The 19,301-nt window shown below is 38.4% G+C and overlaps 1 protein-coding gene across 2 annotated transcripts in view; it reads left to right on the plus strand.

The window, feature by feature from the left end:
• The window catches only part of SNTB2 (syntrophin beta 2), a 106,746-nt gene that overhangs the window by 41,582 nt on the left and 45,863 nt on the right, over positions 1–19,301 (plus strand). For both annotated transcript variants that reach the window (XM_040442931.1, XM_040442932.1), the window contains exon 2: positions 5,766–5,979. In XM_040442931.1, coding sequence (XP_040298865.1) covers positions 5,766–5,979 — 214 coding nt within the window. The remainder of the gene's footprint in view (positions 1–5,765; positions 5,980–19,301) is intronic.

Here is a 19,301-nt window from a genome sequence, read left to right on the forward strand (position 1 = left end):
TTCTTTCTTTCTTTCTTTCTTTCTTTCTTTCTTTCTTTCTTTCTTTCTTTCTTTCAGAGAGAGTGTGAGTAGGGGAGAGGGTCAGAGAAAGAAAGAGAGTGAATCTCAAGCAGGCTCCACACCCAGCACAAGCCTGTTGCGGGGCTCAATCTCATGGCCGCAAGATCACAACCTGAGCCGATATCAAGTCAATGCTTAACTGAGTGAGCCACTCAGGTGCCTCGGTAATCTGTCACTAACAATTGATCTTCCTCCTTTTGCCTTTTTCCTCTTTCATTCTATTTTCAGTATACTAGTGAGAGCGATTAAAATACAAGTTAAATCATGTCACTCCTTTGCTTCAAACCTCCCTATGTATTACCATTTCAGAATAAAAGCCAAAAGTGCTTACAGTGAACCTAAAAGTTACTACATGATCTGCCTCCCACTCCCACTGTCTCTGTGACCCCACTTTCTACTCTTCTCCCTCCATTATCCTGTACTAGTCACACTGACTTTCCTTACTGCTTTGACACTGTTCTCCCTATGAAATGCTTCTCCCAGATATCTGCATAACTAACTCCCCCACCTCCTTTAAGTCTTTGTTCAAATGTCTTCTTAATGAGGCTTACCCTAACCACCTTATTTAAAATTGCAAATTGAAAAAAATAAAATAAAATTGCAAATGGACCCCCCCTTGCAGCATTCCTGATCTGCCTTCTCTTACTGTTTTTTTTTTCCGTAACACCTAACATCTTAAAACATACTATATAATTTACTTTTTTTCTTATCTTTTAATTATCATGCAGTAAAACTGCCTTTTTTCCCCCTCTCATGGTATACAGTTCTGAGTTTTAACACACGTATAAATTATAATGACCACCACAGTCATAATACAGAACAGTTCCATCCTCCAAAAAATGAATCACATCTTTCCCATTCCTAACCCTGGCAACCACTCATCTGTTCTTAGTCACATATTTTTGTCTTTTCAGTAATGGGAACATTAGAATGTAACCTTTCAACACTGGCTTCTTTTACTCAGCATAATATCTTTGCGATTCATCTAAGTTGCTCAGTGTATCAATAGTTCATAGGGGCGCCTGGGTGGCGCAGTCGGTTAAGCATCCGACTTCAGCCAGGTCACGATCTCGCAGTCTGTGGGTTCGAGCCCCGCGTCGGGCTCTGGGCTGATGGCTCGGAGCCTGGAGCCTGTTTCCGATTCTGTGTCTCCCTCTCTCTCTGCCCCTCCCCCGTTCATGCTCTGGCTCTCTCTGTCCCAAAAATAAATAAACGTTGAAAAAAAAAATTAAAAAAAAAAATAGTTCATTACTTTTTATCACCAAGTGGTATTCTACTTATTAATTACATTTATCCTTTTTTTTTGTATGTCTTGTTCGTGGATTTATTATTCTAAGTTGCTAAAACAGTTCCTGGCATATACCAGGAGTGCAGTGAATTAGTGAATATGCAGTGTTGCTTTAAAATAGAAAGGTATAGTGGAACCATAATCACTCTGAATATGTTTAGGGTTTATAGTGCCATTCCCTAGATTGTGCAGTCTACTCAAACCCCAGATGACAGGATACTTGAGCTGAAAGACACCAGCAAGTTGAGAATGTAAAAGACTTTTTACTGAAAGTAAATAATTCCTCCCTAATGTTTCCGGTGGCCATCTAGGAAAATAATGGCACCATTCTGCCCGCATTGTCTGATTCATTGGTTTCACTTAAACTCATAGTAAAGGTCACCAGGTTAGGTAAGAAAAGCATAAGTGTTAGAGATAAAGAGGAAGATAATTACGGTATGAGAGATGTTTGGAAGAAAAGGTGTTTGGAGGAGAAGGTGATTGATTTACTAGAACACTGGTGTTTATAGCGGTAAGTTATGTCTGCATTATGAAAAAAAAAAAATTAATAAAATGGCATTCAGCTCAAAATCTGATGTTGCCTAATGCCCCAAAGCAGGAAAGCAGAGTACCTCATTAAAATACATGGGCCTCCTTTAAACCTGAGCATGGAATTCAGTAAGAATCAGTTGGATCTGGGATCCCATCCAATGCATTATAGTTTTTGAAGCTCATCAAGATTTTAATTTAAGGTGGTTCCATGTTTAAAGTTTGAGCAAGGTTTCAGAATAAATTATCTTCATTTCTTAAGTTTTATAAATTATATGGATTCATAAGAATGTCAGATATATAGAACTATATTATAAAAAGAAGGCAGTCTTACACCTGTATATAAGCACTGTTGGTATTTTGATGAAAATCCTTCCAGACATCTCTCCAGAGGCATATACAGTACATGTATATGTTTTTGTCACTCTAATTACAAAAGGGTTATAATGATGCTCTTAGGGTGCAGGGAAGCCTCTTTCATTTTCAGTAAGTGTGATAAACATCTAAACACCTAAAACACTACAAATAGTGTTTAATTAAACATTTTGAGGATGATTTTCAGCTATCAGGCAAAATGAGATAATTGTGAAATATATTGAGTTCTGAGTCAACCTGACTGCCATGAAGGGGTGTAGAGTCTTTACTTATCTAGCCAGGTGTCCATTTTAAAGTACTGTGGTAACTGGAGAGGTCTAATAAGACTAAAACAGAACACTGTTAACTCCCCACCTTTCCCAAATCTCAGGTAAATTAGAAACAGATGTCTAGGGGTACATGGTTGGCTCTGTCTGTTAAGTGTCCAACTCTTGATTTTGGCTCAGGTCATGGTCTCACAGTTGGTAAGATCAAGCCCTGCGTCAGGCTCCGTGCTGTTAATGCTTGGGATTCTCTTTCTTTCCCCCTCTCTTTCTACCCCTCCCCCTACTAAGTAAATAAATAAACTTAAAAAAAAAAGAAAGAAAGAAAAGAAACAGTTCTTTACCCATTATGGATGACCAGTTAGATTGGGATATGGGCATCATTGTCATCAACTCAAGTGAAACTACTGCTCTTTCATAAGGCCATGAAATAGGCTCTTTACGTATGTCAGTTTAAACATACGTGCAGTCATCAGTTCAGTGATCAACTGTGTTACTGAATAAACTTCTGAGTATATTGTGAAGGGTCCTTTTCCAGCCACTATAATATTCAAGAGTAGTCATTTAGAATGCCTATAATTTCCTTTCATTGGTAGCCCAATAGTGGTTATACTGTCTTAAATGTTCAGAAAACAAGTCTCTACCATTGGCAGTGACTGGAAACAGGAATTTCTGCTAAAGTTCTTGTGATCTAATTCTTTCTTGAAAGCATAAAACTAAAAAATGTACTGAAATGCCTGAGTCAGCCACTCAAGGGATATACTGGCTGCACCTCTGCTCATTTTTGTAGGATGAAAAAATCTCCTTGGTGACCCGAGGCAGCTAGCTTTTACCTTCTCCACCTGGAAATGCACATATTATAAACTATGCATAGAAAGCACCCACACACATACAGAAACACCCATAAACTATATCTACATGCTGGCATTAACATTGTTACATTTTCTAGGATTATGCTTAATTTCAGCAGATCTTGTTTAATAATTTACAAGAAAATAATTTCATTTTTCTACTGATGGCTGTTAAAATTTTTTAACTTTTCTAACTGTTCAATTTAGAGAAGGAAAAGAAAGGCATGTATTATTTATTGAATTTTTAGTATATGCCTGAAGTTTTTACTTGTTTAGTGTTGCTTCCATTTTATAGGTGAGGACCTTAGAACAGTCAAGTGAAGTCTAGTAACTGAGTTCGAAAACACAGTTGGTATTTGATCCAGGTCCATCTGAGTCCAAAGCATGCTGTAGAATGAGCTGTAGAATGGGCTTATAAAAGACTTACCAATATTATTAAATGAAAAAAGCAAGGTGCAGAACAGTAGTTATTATACACTACCATTATGTGAAGTAATGTACACGTGTGTGTGTTTATTTTTACATACGCTTAGCATATCTAGCATATCCCTCAAAGACCATATGGTTGCCTCAAGGGATGAGAACTGGGCTGCTAGAAATCTAGACTTTTTACTATAAAATCTTTTATACTTTTTGAATTTTGTTTTGTGTGTGTATATTAGTTGTTCAAAAAACAAAATATTTTAAATACTGTTAAGCATGTTTTTAGAAACATCTGAAATTATTTTTTAGGTTTAGTAATCTATTTGTTATTAGTTTCTTAGGCTTGTAAAGCTTCTAATGCTGTACAATATTAATACTGACTATTATGATATTGATAAACATTGATAATGATCATCTTTCTAGTTTTTCGATTCCCATGATACTACTCTGATGACCTACCACATTAGAATTTGAGAGGGAAGTAGAATACTGATAGATCGTGATAGCAGAGGTAATGATAACTGATGCATCTCCATTCAACTATTTACATTTTTAATGCGATTTGAAATTTTAATAAACTGCGGTTTATCTGGTTTTTGAAACAAGAACCCTGTGCCTCAAATGACAGCAGTCGCCAGTCATGACTGAGGTAAAAGAAGTATTTTATGAGTTCTAAAAATGAACTTAAAAAGAAAAAAGTTTTCCATCTACTAAAAGCTGTGTTTTAATTTGGGGCTACCATTAATCAAAATACCTTATCTTGAATACACTTTATTTTTGTACTTGTTTGTACCTGTTTTCAAATCTGTAATGATGTTTACATAGCTGTCTCCCTTACTAGATGGGGCATTCTGTGAGGGCAGGGTTCTTGCTTCATTTGTTACTGTATTTTTAGTGGCTAGCCTAATTACTGACACATGGTACGTAGCTAAAGATATTCATTGTGTTGAATTGAATTGAACTAGAGATACTTAGCTTAGTTGGGAGAAGAGAGAGAAAAATAATCTCAGTCTTTAGATAATTGAAGGATCCTCATGTGGAAGAGATTAAGTTTTTTTCTTTAAAAAAAAAATTTTTTTTTAATGTTTATTTTTGACAGAAAGAGAGAGAGAGAGACGGAACATGAGCAGGGGAGGGGAAGAGAGAGAGGGAGACACAGAATCTGAAACAGGCTCCAGGCTCTGAGCTGTCAGCACAGAGCCCGACGTGGGGATCAAACTCACAGACTGCACGATCATGACCTGAGCCGAAGTCGGACGCTCAACTGACTGAGCCACCCAGGCGCCCCAAGATTAAGTTTTTTTCTGTATGGCTTCAGTGGGTAGGCAAACCAATGGTGGAAGTTTCAAGAAGTTTGTAAATGTTGAGTTGTCTAAAGCTAGGTAGCACTGTCTCAGGAGGTACTGAATCTATCACCAGAAGATTCATTCGTGGCTGGTTAACTATGGAAATAATTCAAGTATTTAATTGTTCATTTATTTCTTTACTCATTTATTCAAACATATATTGAGCACACACTGCTCTAGGTGTTGGATATTAAGACAGAATAAATCATAATTCCGCCCTTAGGGAACTCAGACCCAGCAAGCAAAAGGAAGTATTAGCAAGGATTACAACCCAGGGTGCCAAGAGGTTGTTATAGAGGTGTAATGGTAATACCCTGCAGAGAGTTGACAGGAACGGTTGCCGAGGAGGTGACTTTGGAGTAGAGTTGACCAGACAGACAGAAAGAGAGGAGTCCTAAGCAGAAGGAACAATACATGCAAAAGCTCAAAAGTTAAACTTTTTAGAACACAGTAGTGGTATTTCATTTGGATTATGAATACCCTCTAATCCTAAGATTCTGTGTGCTAGCTCTTTAACTTAGTGTATTTTTTTCACTTCCTGGCAGATATTATGTGTATGTGTGTATTTCAGTTGTCATTTTTTCATAGGAAGCAAAAACAGTAACCTTCTTCTTTGATTTTTTGTTCATAGTCAAGTTCATCCGAGAAGTAACACCATATATCAAGAAGCCATCATTAGTATCAGATCTACCGTGGGAAGGTGCATCTCCTCAGTCACCAAGCTTTAGTGGCAGTGAGGACTCTGGTTCTCCAAAACACCAGAACAGCACCAAGGACAGGAAGGTCATCCCTCTCAAAATGTGCTTTGCTGCTAGAAACCTAAGCATGCCGGATCTGGAAAACAGGTGAGCTGTACCTAAGAAGAACATCATTTACAGCTTTATAAACTTAAGGACATGTTGCAATATAACTTATGTATATTTTTAATAATATGACTGTTGACTAAATTATACAGAGGAAAACATCAGCCTGAGATGAGTGAATAATCTTTGGAGTTCCATATTTAAATTACTTCACACACATATATACATGTACTTATATAGAAATATTTTGGAAAAACAGGTAGGAAATTTAATGGTGGTTACTACCAGGGAGTGAAATAGGATTAGAAGGTAGGAGAGGAAGGGCTTCTGCTCTTCATTTTATATTTTCTGGAGTGTGAGTACTTCTCTCACTATGAAATTACTCTATAATTTTAAAAAATCTTGTTAAATTCTTTTAAATGTCCCCTTAGATGGAAACTCCTTATATTGTGGCTAGTGTATAGAGTCAGAGATTTGATCATAGGTATGGCTGCATCAATTAGCAATGTGACCCTGGCAAGTTAATGTCTCTTGAGTTTCCATATTATTTTTTTTAAAGTTTGTTTATTTTTGAGAGAGAGAGAGTGCAAGTGAGGGAGGGACAGAGAGAGAGGGAGACAGAGGATGCAAAGCTGGCTCTGTGTTGACAGCACAGAGCCTGATGTGGGGCTCGAACTCATGAACCGAACTGTGAGATCATGACGTGAGCTGAAGTTGGATACCCAACCAACTGAGCCACCCAGGCGCCCCTTGAGTTTCCTTATTTGTAAAAAGAGAGAGCTGGATTGAATAATTTTTTTTTTAAGATTTTATTTTCAGGTAATCTCCACACCAAATGTGGGGCTCACACAGCCCCAAGACCGAGAGTTACATGCTTCACCGCCCAAGCCAGTCAGTGCCCCCAATCTAATTTTAAAGCAACCAATGTAATTACTGATTCAGTATCAATGTTAATTTATTTATTTTTTGAGAGAGAGAGAGAGCAGAGGAGTGGGGGGGGGGAACAGAGGATCTGAAGCAAGCTCTGTTCCACACTGATGGCAGAGAGCCCCATATGGGGCTCGAACTCACAAACTGTGAGATCATGACCTGAGCTGAGGTTGGATGCTTAATGGACTGAGCCACCCAGGCACCTCTGGATTGGATAATTTCTTTTTTCTTTTTTTTTCTTTTTTAATTTATTTATTTTTGAGAGAAAGAGAGAGAGAACAAGGCGGGGAGGGACAGAGAGAAAGGGGGACAGAGGATCCTAAGCAGACTCTGCACAGACAGCAGAGAGGCCTGATGTGGAGCTTGAACCCACGAACTGTGAAATCATGACCTGAGCCGAAGGCAGCTGCTTAACCGACTGAGCCACCGAGGCTCAGTTTGCTTTCTTTTAAAAGTTCAAGATATTATAGAAATTGTTTTGAGTTACATATAGGTTTATTTTTGAAAGATTGTGTGCATATTAAATCATATCTAAATACAGTAAACGTTAGTCTTTAATGAAATGCTCTATTTTTTTCATAAAGTAAGAATTTAATTTGTAAAGAATCACTTCTGCCTCTTAAGCCAAAATTAATTTTTTTCTTCAAATGAGATATACTTATATAGAGCCTTTGGTTAATCATGGACCTAAAAAAATTAGTAGGGACCACAAAGAAGGAACTAGAATAGAGAAACAATGTGATAAAGAGCGAACAGCAACTAAATTTATCAACTGGTTGTCAGGCCGACCAAAGTTTTCAGGCTAAGTCTCTTCATTGTAAATCGTTTCTGAGAATGAGAATAAACATTTGTTGTCTTAGTCTGTTTTGGCTGCTGTAACAAAATACCATAGACTGAATGGCTTATAAACAACAAATTTATTTTTCACATTTCTGGGACAGGATAGGAATCTAAGATAAGGCGCTGGCAGATTCAGTGTCTGGTGAGGGCCAGCTTCCTGATTCATAGGTGGCTGTCTTCCTGCTATGTCCTCACACAGCGGAAGAGTCTAGAGAGCTCTCTGGAGTCTCTCTTATAAGAACACTTATCCCATTTGTGAAGTCGCTGCTGTCATGAACTTATCACCTCCCAAAGGCCCCATGTACCTAATATTATCACATTGAGGGTTAGGGTATTAACATGTGAATGTGGGGGGCACAAGCATTCAGTCTATAGCACCCTTAGTGCTGCTGATATAGCTGGATATTAGAGAAAAAGATAAAGTATTATAAAGTTTCTGTAGAACTCTGGGGTGTCGGGAGTGGGGAGAAAAAGAAGGAGGAAGGTGATGTGACTTGGCTATATTATTGAAGGTTGTGCTACTTTATCTTCTACCTAGACATCTTTTAGAGCTCATTAAAACTTGGGGCTGCATTCTCTAGCATAAATGGTAAATGCTAAAGACACTGGGTGCATGATCAGGTTTGAAATAGGCCTTCAGAACCAATTGGAGAAGGCAGTTTGGGATACAAGAATTGTATTACACCTTGCTCTTCAGTAAGATGTGTCAGTCTTCTGAACCGTGTTATAAAATACAAGGAAAGGTCTTAAAAGATTCAGGCGATTGCAGATTCTCAGTCTTAATGCTGCAAAGTAATTTGTTTCTCATATTACTTGAAATACTAAAATTTGTAGATAGTTTGCTTTTTATAAAATATAAATTGGAAGAGATTCAAAGTTATTTCTATATCACTCTTACTTGCATTTCAGTGTGCTGACTAGACAAAAAGAGAAGAAGTAGAATTACAAGTACCTGGCAAGATTATGCATAACTTCAGTTATGTCCACAAGAATGTGAACATCTATCTTGTATGTCTTAGCAGTCAGAACTGCTAAGTGTTCAGAACCCATTAACTAATTAGATAGAAGGTAGGATGATGGGCTTTGTAACTTTAGCCAAGCTATTTGTTTTCTGTAAACCTTGGTTTCCTCCTATATAAAATGAAAGCTTATGTGCAGATTAAATAAGAGAATGATTGTAAAATTGACCTAGTAAGCTTTCAGTATACTATTATTATAGGGGCCATGTCCTTAGGACCTTAAATACATCCCTTAATTCCCCTGTCCTGTTTTCTCTGTCTGTAAAATTGACATAATAACGCTTGCTCAACTAGAGTCTTTTAGAACTACTTCAAGGATAAATAAGATAATATCTATAAAATCACTTGAAGCCCTTTGATCCTTAAGTTTATCTTAGCTCTGTCACAGGAAAATGTCATGACAAGTAACATAGCTCCAACATTTAAAGCCATGTTAAAAAATAGTCCATTGTGGTAACAGTAAAAACAGGTCTCGTTAGGACATCTGTGAGCAAAACATTTATCACGTTGCAGTTTTATATAACTGACCATATTTCTATTTGAAAACTTTAATCTTCAACACAGTCTCTTGTAAAACTCAGAGCAAGAAATAGGCCTGAATGTTCCTAATGTGGAAAATACTTAATATGGTTTTTAAGCCCTTTGTAGGAATGTGGTTTCCCATCTTTTTTTTTTTTTTTTACTAACATTTTATTGTGGAAAATCTTCCAGCATGTAGCAAGGTCAGAAGAATTCTATAGTCAACATTCATTTTCCCACCACCTAGATTCTCCATGAACATTTTACTATACTTGCTTTAGCACAGATTGACCCATCTATCCATCCATTACTCCCTCTGACTTTTTTTTGGATATACTTCAAAGTGAATTGCAGATAATATATTTCCCTCCTAAATACTTAAGCATGCATATAAATAAGTAGTTGGGTGATTCACTGCAGGTTTTTTTTTTTCCTTTTGAGGAAATATTTACATATAATAAAAGGCACAAATCATAAACTTTGACAAGTGGATATAGTTTTGTAACCCAAGTATATCAGGATAAAGAACATCGCCATCACCCTGGAAAGTCTTCTTGTGCCCCTTCTCAGTCAATTCTTTCTCCCACCTTTGAAGGTTACCACTGTTCTGACTTTCTAGTATAGATCAGTTTTAACTATTCTAAAACTTTGTATAAATGTAATTATATGTACTCTTGTGGTAGAATTAGTTTTCTCAGCCTAAAGTTTTTGAGATTCATTTATCTTGTTGCATATATCAAAAATTTTTTATCCTTTATTGCTGAATGATATGGTGTTATATGAATATATCACAGTTTCGTTGTCTATTTTCCCATTGATGGGAGTTAATGTTAATAAAGTTAGAGTTTAGCAGTTAACTCCAGTTCAGAGTTAATATTAATTAATATTAATCGAGTTACTATGAATATTTTTGTACACCCCTTTATAGACGTATATTTTCATTTTTCTTGGGTAAATTCCTACGTGTGGAATTGCAGGGTCTAAGAGTTTAGTTTTGGGGGTGCCTGGCTAGCTCAGATGGTAGAGCATACGACTCTTGATCTTGGGGTTATAGGTTCAAGTGTCACACTGGGTGTAGAGATTATTAAAAATAAAATCTTTAAAAGAAACAGGTTTAGTTTTCTAAGAACTGCTAGACTTTTTTCCCAAAGTGATTGTGCCATTTAAATGAATACTATTATCAATAAATTAATACTGTATTAAAAAATTAAATACACCAGCAGTATATGAGAGGTTTTGTTGTTCCACATCCTCACCAACATTGGTGGAGTCAGTCTTTTTAATATTAACTATTCTGGTGGTATGTAGTGGAATCTCTTTTTGGATCATCTTTCATTTTGACATAAAGTTTATTTGACATGAGAGGGGAAACATCCTTTTTTTGTTTTACTACCTTGATTTAGTTTCAACATCTAGAGCTGAAAAAAGTGCTGATCATCAGAATGAGTAAATAAGGAGGAGGAAGTTTGTTCTCAAGACCTCACTAGATGCTTCTGATAGTTTTAGGCGGTTCATTGTGGGAAGTGAAAGCTAAATAAATAATGATAAAGTCCAGAGAGAGAACACGAGCCCATTCTTTCACAAACGGCATTGTGGGCAGTACGGAGTTCAGCAAGGACAAGATGTTCTCAAATGCTGCTCTCCAGGGAACCTGGGTGGCTCAGTCAGTTGAGTGTCCAACTCTGGGTTTTGGCTCAGGTCACAGATCTTGAGTTCAAGCCCCGTGTGGGGCTCTGTGCTGGCAGTGTGGAGCCTGCTTGGGATTCTCTGTCTTTCTCTTTTCTGCCCCTCCCCCACTTGTGCTTGCTCTTTCTCTCTGAAAAATAAAATAAACATTTTTTTTAAAATGCTACTTTTCAGAAATATAAATCTTTAACCTTGAGTTGTTTCACAAAGTCTTGGTCATCTTCACATTGGCTATTTTCCATGTAAAAGCTAAATTTTGGCTTTATGACCTATAAAACAATATGATTGTTACTGAATAAAATATGTTATCTCCAAGACTTTACTAAAAGAAGAAATAGGCAGGCTAGACTTACAGAATCCTCTGTTCCGGTGTACCTAAACATTGATTTGATTTATCTGATCAAAATGTACTTGCATTTCTCAGGAAATCCTCAGTGGTTTGATTAGAAGCCAAAACTTTTCACACTGTAGCTGTCTCCTCCTCTCTCCTGTAGGCTGAACAATTACTGGCAGACTGCCTTCAAATTTTTATTAGCAGAGTTTTCATTCGAGTTTTTCTTTTAAAACAGTAGTAGACTTTCTGAAATACTTTGTCTCCTTTATCAGTTCTGGGGCTCCTTTTCCAAAGACAAAGTCTTCTGCATCCTAGAATCCTCAGTCCTGTTTTGGAGTCTCTTTTCAGTTTCTTGTAAGTTAATTTTCTATTTCACAGTCTGTTCTTAAGAAACACTTAGATTTCAGGGGCACCTGGGTGGCTCAGTCAGTTGAGTGTCTGACTTTGGCTCAGGTCACGAACTTGCGGTTTGTGGGTTTGAGCCCCACACTGGGCTCTCTGCTCACAGCTCAGAGCCTGGAGCCTGCTTCAGATTCTGTGTCTCCCTTTCTCTCTGCCACTCCCCTCCCCTGCTCTCTCTCTCTCTCTCTCTCTCTCTCCAAAATAAATAAACATTTAAAAAAATACAAAAAAAAAAAAAAAAACCACCCCACTTAGATTTCTCTTTTCATGAAAAATTGGTGCTCCTGCCTTATAAACTAATGTACTGTCTGTTTTCATCTTTTTCCAGCCTGGTGGTCCTAGTATCTTATCCTGTTTAATCAGGTTTAGTTTTATTTTATAACAGATTTATTTTCCATTCTTCCAGTTATTAATAACTAGGATCTTTGACATCAGGATTTTTAGAGTTTAGACTGTGTCGAAGGAGTCTGAGAGACTGTCCCAGAAACAGTATGAAGTGTAAAGGCTTTTTCAGAAGGTGAACATTTTGTGCCTAGAGAAGGATGAACAGATTCCTATCTTTAGTACTAAGTAGGTCAGTAGGAGGAGTGAAAGAAATTTCTCGTCATGGTTTTGCGACCAAACTTTTTAGCATGTGTTTAAAGGATGTTAAGCTGGTTACAGTGCCAAAGCAGCCAGGTGGAAATAAATGGCCCTGGACAACCGACCTGACAGAAGGACTGAATTAGGGACATCACTGGCTCTTCTACCAGTTGAGTGGGATGAGAGCGGATATGAATCTTTTGCTGGGTTGAGGGTGGGGCAGTCACTGGCTGCTGGGTGTGGGAAATGCTGGAAGAGACTTTCAGCCAGCCTCTTCATTTTAGCTGTGTGTTTTACTCCCACTCCCAGAGGTAACTGGTGCCTCTAATTTGTTCATCCTCTTCAGTATTCTGTAATATGGATTGGCTGGGATTTTACTCTCCCCATTTTTCTTAAGTCTGCTAAGTCATTTCACTCCTCTTTCTGTTTGCCAGCCTCCAAAATTTTGTTGTAGTTGCTCTTCCCTGTTCTTTCTTGTAGGATTATGCTCTTTATTTTTATTTATTTTTATTTTTAAGTGTATTTATTTACTTGAGAGAGACAGAGACAGCATGAGTAGGGGAGGGGCAGAGAGGGAGAGAGAGAGAATCCCAAGGACGCTCCATACTGCTAGTACAGAGCCTGACGCAGGGCTTGAACTCAAGAAACCATGAGATCATGACATGAGCCAAAACCCAAGACTCAGATGCATAACTGACTGAGCCACTCAGGCACCCCAGGATTATGCTTTTTATTTATTAAAAACATTTTTAATGTTTGTTTATTATTAAAAATTTTTTTTAATGTTTATTTTTGAGAGAGAGAGAGAGAGAGAGAGAGAGAGAGAGAGAGAGACGGAGTGTGAGTGGACAAGGGGCAGAGAGAGAGGGAGACGCAGAATCTGAAGCAGGCTCCAGGCTCCGAGATGTCAGCACAGAGCCCGATGTGGGGCTTGAACCCACGAACCGTGAGATTATGACCTGAGCCAAAGTCAGATGCTTAACCGACTGAGCCACCCCGGTGCTCCTATTTATTTATTTTGAGAGAGAGAGAGAGAGAGAGAGAGAGAGAGAGAGAGAGAGAACGCGCACACAAGCAGGGGAGGGGCAGAGACAGAGAGAAGGACAGAGAGAATCCCAAGTAGGCTCTACACAGTCAGCGCACACCCTGACATGGGGCTTGAACCCATGAAATATGAGATCATGACCTAAGCTGAAACCAAGAGTTGGATGCTCAACTGACTGAGCCACCCAGGTGCCCCAGGATTATGCTGTTTAAAAGTCCCCTTTAGAGTCTCCTGGCTGGCTCAGTCAGTAGAGCATGTGACTCTTGATCTTGGGGTCGTGAGTTTGAGCCCCACAGTGGGGGTAAAGATTACTTACAATTAGTCTATCAATCAATCCCCTTTAAAGTTTGCTGATGACTTCTTAGATACAGCACCAAGAACACAATACAGAAAACAAAAAAAATTGATAAGTTGAACTTCATGAAAATTAAAAACTTCTGCTCTGAAAAAAGACACTTGTAATCGGGTCTCCAGGAAAACAGAAATAGTAGGATAGATGATGGGTGGATAGATGGATAGGTAGATGGATGGATGGATGGGTGGTTGGTTAGATGAATGGATGGTTGGATGGATAGAGAGGTAGATAGATTATAGGAATTGGCTTAGTGCACTATGAAGGCCAGTCCTATGATCTGGTGTCTACAAGCTGAAGAACCAGGAAAGCCATTGGTGTAATTCAGTCTGAGTCCAAAGGCCCAAGAACCCAGAGTGCAAGTGTGCAAGAGCAGGAGAAGATGGATGTCCCAATTCAAGCAGAAAGCAAATTCACCCTTCTTCCACATTTTTGTTCTATTCATGCCCTGACTGGATTGGATGATGCCTACTCATGTTAGCAAGGGCCATTTTCTTTCTTTTTTAAAAAATATTTATTTATTTATTAATGTTTATTTTTATTTTATTTATTTATTTATTTATTTTGAGAAACAGAGACAGGGCGTGAGTGGGGGAGGGACAGAGAGAGAGGCAGACACAGAATCCGAAGTAGGTTCCAGGCTCTTAAGCCATCAGTACAGAGCCTGATGTGGGGCTCAAACCCATGAACTGAGATCATGACTTGATCCAAAGTCAGATGCTTAACCGACTGAACCCCCCAGTCACCCTTTTTTTTTTTTTTTTTTAAGAGAGCACAAGCAGGGGAGGGACAGGGAACGTAAGGACAGAAGCTCCAAAGTGGGCTCTGTGCTGACATCAGACAGCCTGATGCAGGGCTCAAACTCATGAACCACAAGATTATGACATAAGTTGAAATTGGACACTTAACCCACTGAGTTACCCAGGTACCCCAAGGCCATTTTCTATTGATAATGCTACTTTCTTCCAGAAAAATCCTCACAGACACACCCAGAAATAATGTTTTGCCAGAAATCTGGGCATCCTTTAGCCCAGTTAAGGTGACACATAAAACTAATCTTCACCCACTGTTAAGAGAATGAAAAGATAAGCCACAGATTGGGAGAAAATCTTTTGTGAAATACGTATCAGATAAAGGACTGGTATCCAAAATATACAAAGAATTCTTTTTTTTTTAATGTTTTTTATTTATTTTGAGAGAGAGAGAGAGAGAATGTGCAAGCAGGGGAAGGGCAGAGGGAGAGAGAGGGAGAATCCTAGGCAGGCTCCACGCATGAGACGTGGGGCTTGAACTCACAAATCATGAGATCATGACCTGAGCCGAAATCAAGAGTCAGACTCTAACTGACTGAGCCACCCATGTGCCCCTCAAAGAATTCTTAGAACTCAACAGTAAGAAACCAACCCAATTAAAAATGGGCAACAGATCTGAACAGACACCTCACAAAGAAAAAATGCAGATGGCAAATAAGAATATGAAAGGTGCTGGGGCTCCTGGGTGGCTCAGCTGGTTGAGCATCCAACTTTGTCTCAGGTCACAATCTCACAGTTCATGGGTTCAAGCCCTGCATCAGGCTCTGTGCTGACAGCTCAGAGACTGGAGCCTGCTTCATATTCGGTGTCTCCCTCTCTCACTGCCCCTCCCTCTCTCTCTCTCTCTCTGTCTCTTTCTCTCAAAATAAATAAACATGAAAAAAAAATTTTTTAAGAATATGAAAGGTGCTCAACTTCCTATGTGATCAGGGAATTGCAAATTAAAACAAGGAGATACCACAATACGCATAAAATCCAAAACACTGACCAGTACCAAATGCTGGAGAGAAATGTAGAGCAATGGGAACTCATTCATTGTTGGCAGGAATAAAAAATGGTACAGAGACTTTGGAAGACAGTTGGCAGTTTTGTACAAAGCTAAACATAGTCTTACTCTATGACCTAGCAGTTGTGCTCCTTGGTATTTACCCAAAGGAGTTGAAAACTTATGTTCTCACAAAGACCTGCACACAGATGTTTATAGAAACTTTATTCATAATTGCCAAAACTTGAAAGCAACCAAGAAGTCTTTCAGTAAGTGAATGGATAAAAAAAATTGTGGTACATCCAGACATTGAAATATTATTCAGCAATAAAACAAAAACAATAAGCCCTTAAGCCAAAAAAGACATGGTGAAACCTTAAATGCATATTGCTAAGTGAAAGAAGCCAGTCTGAAAAAGCAACATACTGTGTGATTCCATGGAGATGGTAAAATGATTAATGGTTGCCGGAAGTCAGGGCCAGGGCCTGAATGATGGAGGAATCAATAGGTGGAGCAAAGGGGATTTTTAGAGGAGTGAAATTATTCTCTATCAGTAATGGTAGAGATATGCCATACATTTGTCAAAACTCACAATATACAACACAAGGAGTGAACTGGGATTTTAGTTCCTAATATTGTATCTGTATTGAGGGGCGCCTAACTAACAATTCTTAGGGGCACCTGGGTGGTCCAGTCAGTTGAATGTCTGATTTTGGTTTAGGTCATGATCTCATGGTCTGTGAATTCAAGTCAAGTCCCTCCTCGGGCTCTGTGCTGACAGCTCAGAACCTGGAGCCTGCTTCGGATTTTGTATCTCCCTCTTTCTCTGCCCCTCCCCCTCTTGTGCTTTGTTTCTCTGTCTCTCTCTTTCTCAAAAAATAAATAACATTAAAAAAATTTTTTTGAAGGAATATTGTATCAGAATTGACTCATCATTTGTAACAAATGTACCCTACTAATGCAAGATGTTAATATTAAGGTATATTATGGAGAGGCAAAGAGGGGTATTTGGGAGTTCTCTATACTTCTTATTCATTTTTTTATGTAAACCTACTACTGCTAAAAGAAAAAGTCCGTTAAGTTTTTCAGAAATCCCCTTTAATTGTATTTAGTGGGATTTCAGGAAGGAATAGACTAAATGTGTGTGCTGCTCAATTGCTGTGGTATATAGGGAGTTCTAGAAATACTGGAAATACTTTTTTTTTTTAAGATTAGTATAAGTAATAAAGAAAATATAAAACAGCTTGCTTTGCATTTATATTCACACATTATCTAATAATCTAGGATTGTATTTTATAGATAACTACTTGTCATTAAGTAAATTTACTCTAAAATAAGTTTGGCTACTTTAATGATTAGACGAGCAGTTTCTCTGAATAATACAATTATTAACTCATCCAAAGAATTAAAATAGAAATTATTCTACCTTTTAGTGTAATAGTTTATTGTTATTGAGTATAATGTACTGTTTTAAATCTTCGTCCCATAACAGATGTATAGCTATTTTTCTTCTAGAGAATATAATCAGTTTTTTAGACAATAAATATCTTGAAGGGGTCCCTGGGTGGGTCAGTCGGTTGAGCGTCTAACTTCGGCTCATGTCATGATCTCGTGGTTCGTGAGTTCAAGCCCCATGTTGGGCTCTGTGCTGACACCTGGGAGCCTGGAGCCTGCTTCAGATTCAGTGTCTTCCTCTCTCTGCCCCTCCCTGCTTGTGCTCTCTCTCTCTCTCTCTCAAAAATGAAGAAACATTATGGGGCGCCTGGGTGGCGCAGTCGGTTAAGCGTTCGACTTCAGCCAGGTCACGATCTCACGGTCCATGAGTTCGAGCCCCGCGTCAGGCTCTGGGCTGATGGCTCGGAGCCTGGAGCCTGTTTCCGATTCTGTGTCTCCCTCTCTCTCTGCCCCTCCCCCGTTCATGCTCTGTCTCTGTCTGTCCCATAAATAAATAAAAACATTGAAAAAAAAATGAAGAAACATTAAAAAAGACATTTTTTTAATAAAAAATAAATACCTTAAATACCATGACAGCAACAATTGATATCGTGAAAAATAACATCAAAAATAATAAATAATAAATATGATAACATAACATGAAGTACTAGATAAAGGTCAATATGAATACTAAGGTATTTGTTTATCTTCCTCTTTCTACTTTTGCTGCCTTTTAGGATGGATGAATTCCTCCTATCTAGGAGTCTGTCCTCCTGGTGAGCTCTGTGTAGATTTTCTTGGGTCCAATTAAATCTCCCCAGGCCATTTCTCTCTCTACTGTAATCCATCTTACATGCTACCATAAGATTATTTCTGATTAATTTATTTTACAGTTTTTAATTGTGGGAAAATACACATAACATAAAATTTACCATCTTAACCATTTTTTTGAAGTTTATTTATTTTTGAGAGAGAAAGAATATGAGTGGGGGAGGGGCAGAGAAAGAGAGGGGAGAGGGGATCCCAAGGAGGCTCCACACTGTCAGCGCGGAGCTGTACATGGGGCTCGAACTCAAGAACCACGAGATCATGACTTGAGCTGAAATCAAGAGTTGGACGCTTAACTGACTGAGCCTCCCAAACTCCTCCCATCTTAACCATTTTAAGTGTATATATAGTACCACAATCCCAAGAACTTTTTCATCTATTCCCCCCTCTTCTAGCAACTACCATTCTAGTTTTTGTTTCTATGAGTTTGACTACTATAGATACTTCATATAAAGTGCACTCATACAATATTTCTCCCGTAGTGGCTGGCATATTTCATTTAGCACAATGTCCTCAAGGTTCACCCATGTGGTAGCTTATGTCAGAAGTTCCTTCCTTTTTCAGGCTGCATAATATTCCATTGTTTATATAATACCACATTTTGTTTATCCATCCCATCGGTGGACATTTGGGTTGTTTTTACCTTTTGGCTATATGAATGATGCTGCTATAAACATGGATGTACAGATACCTCATAAAATTATTTTTTAATTGTTTTGATATGTTGTTCCCCTGTTGAAAATCCTCAGGATTCCACATTGTTTACCTATTAGTATCCAGACTTAACCTACTACTCAAACCCCCTAAATTTTGGTCTCAAGCTACTTCTCACTATATGTAGTTATAGGATAGGAAATCAAATAAATAAATTCATTAAAACTGTAACTAAAAGAAAAGCAAATAGCTTATGACTTGCTATCTAAAGATTTTTTTTCTGACTAGTATGAACTTTCTAGAATGGGCTTAAGTTTTGATTGTTCCCAGATTTTATGTTGTGGCTATTTTCTAGAACTTCTTGGTCTTTTGGCTATTGCCCTAGAACTTTAAAGGCATATAAAACATGGATAGACTGATAACTAGATGACTAACTCTAGTGGGAGGGCAAGTAAATAGATAGGTGAGTAGGTAATATAAGGTAGATGTGTTTAAAACCTGCTTCAGGGGCACCTGGGTGGCTCAGGCGATTAAGCACCCAACTTCGGCTTGGGTCATGACCTCATGGTCAGTGAGTTCGAGCCCCATGTTGGGCTCTGTGCGGACAGCTCAGAGCCTGGAGCCTGCTTCAGATTCTGTGTCTCCCTCTCTCTCCTCTCCTCTCCTCTCCTCTCCCGCTCACACTCTGTCTGTCTCTCTCTCAGAAATAAATAAACATTAAAAAAAAGAATAAACAAATAAAACCTGCTTCAAAGCAGGACACTAGCTCAGTAAGTGTGCCTCAGAGGTATAGAGTCCTCCCCTGCAGTCCTGTTTCACCCCTACCATCTTGCCTCTTTTATTTTTTTTAATTTTTTTTTTTAATGTTTTGATTTATTTTTGCGACAGAGAGAGACAGAACATGAGCAGGGGAGGGCCAGAAAGAGAGGGAGACACAGAATC

The sequence above is a fragment of the Herpailurus yagouaroundi genome, unplaced genomic scaffold, assembly GCF_014898765.1.
Source record: "Herpailurus yagouaroundi ecotype Mexico unplaced genomic scaffold, PumYag 190, whole genome shotgun sequence".
Classification (NCBI taxonomy): Eukaryota; Metazoa; Chordata; class Mammalia; order Carnivora; family Felidae; genus Herpailurus; species Herpailurus yagouaroundi.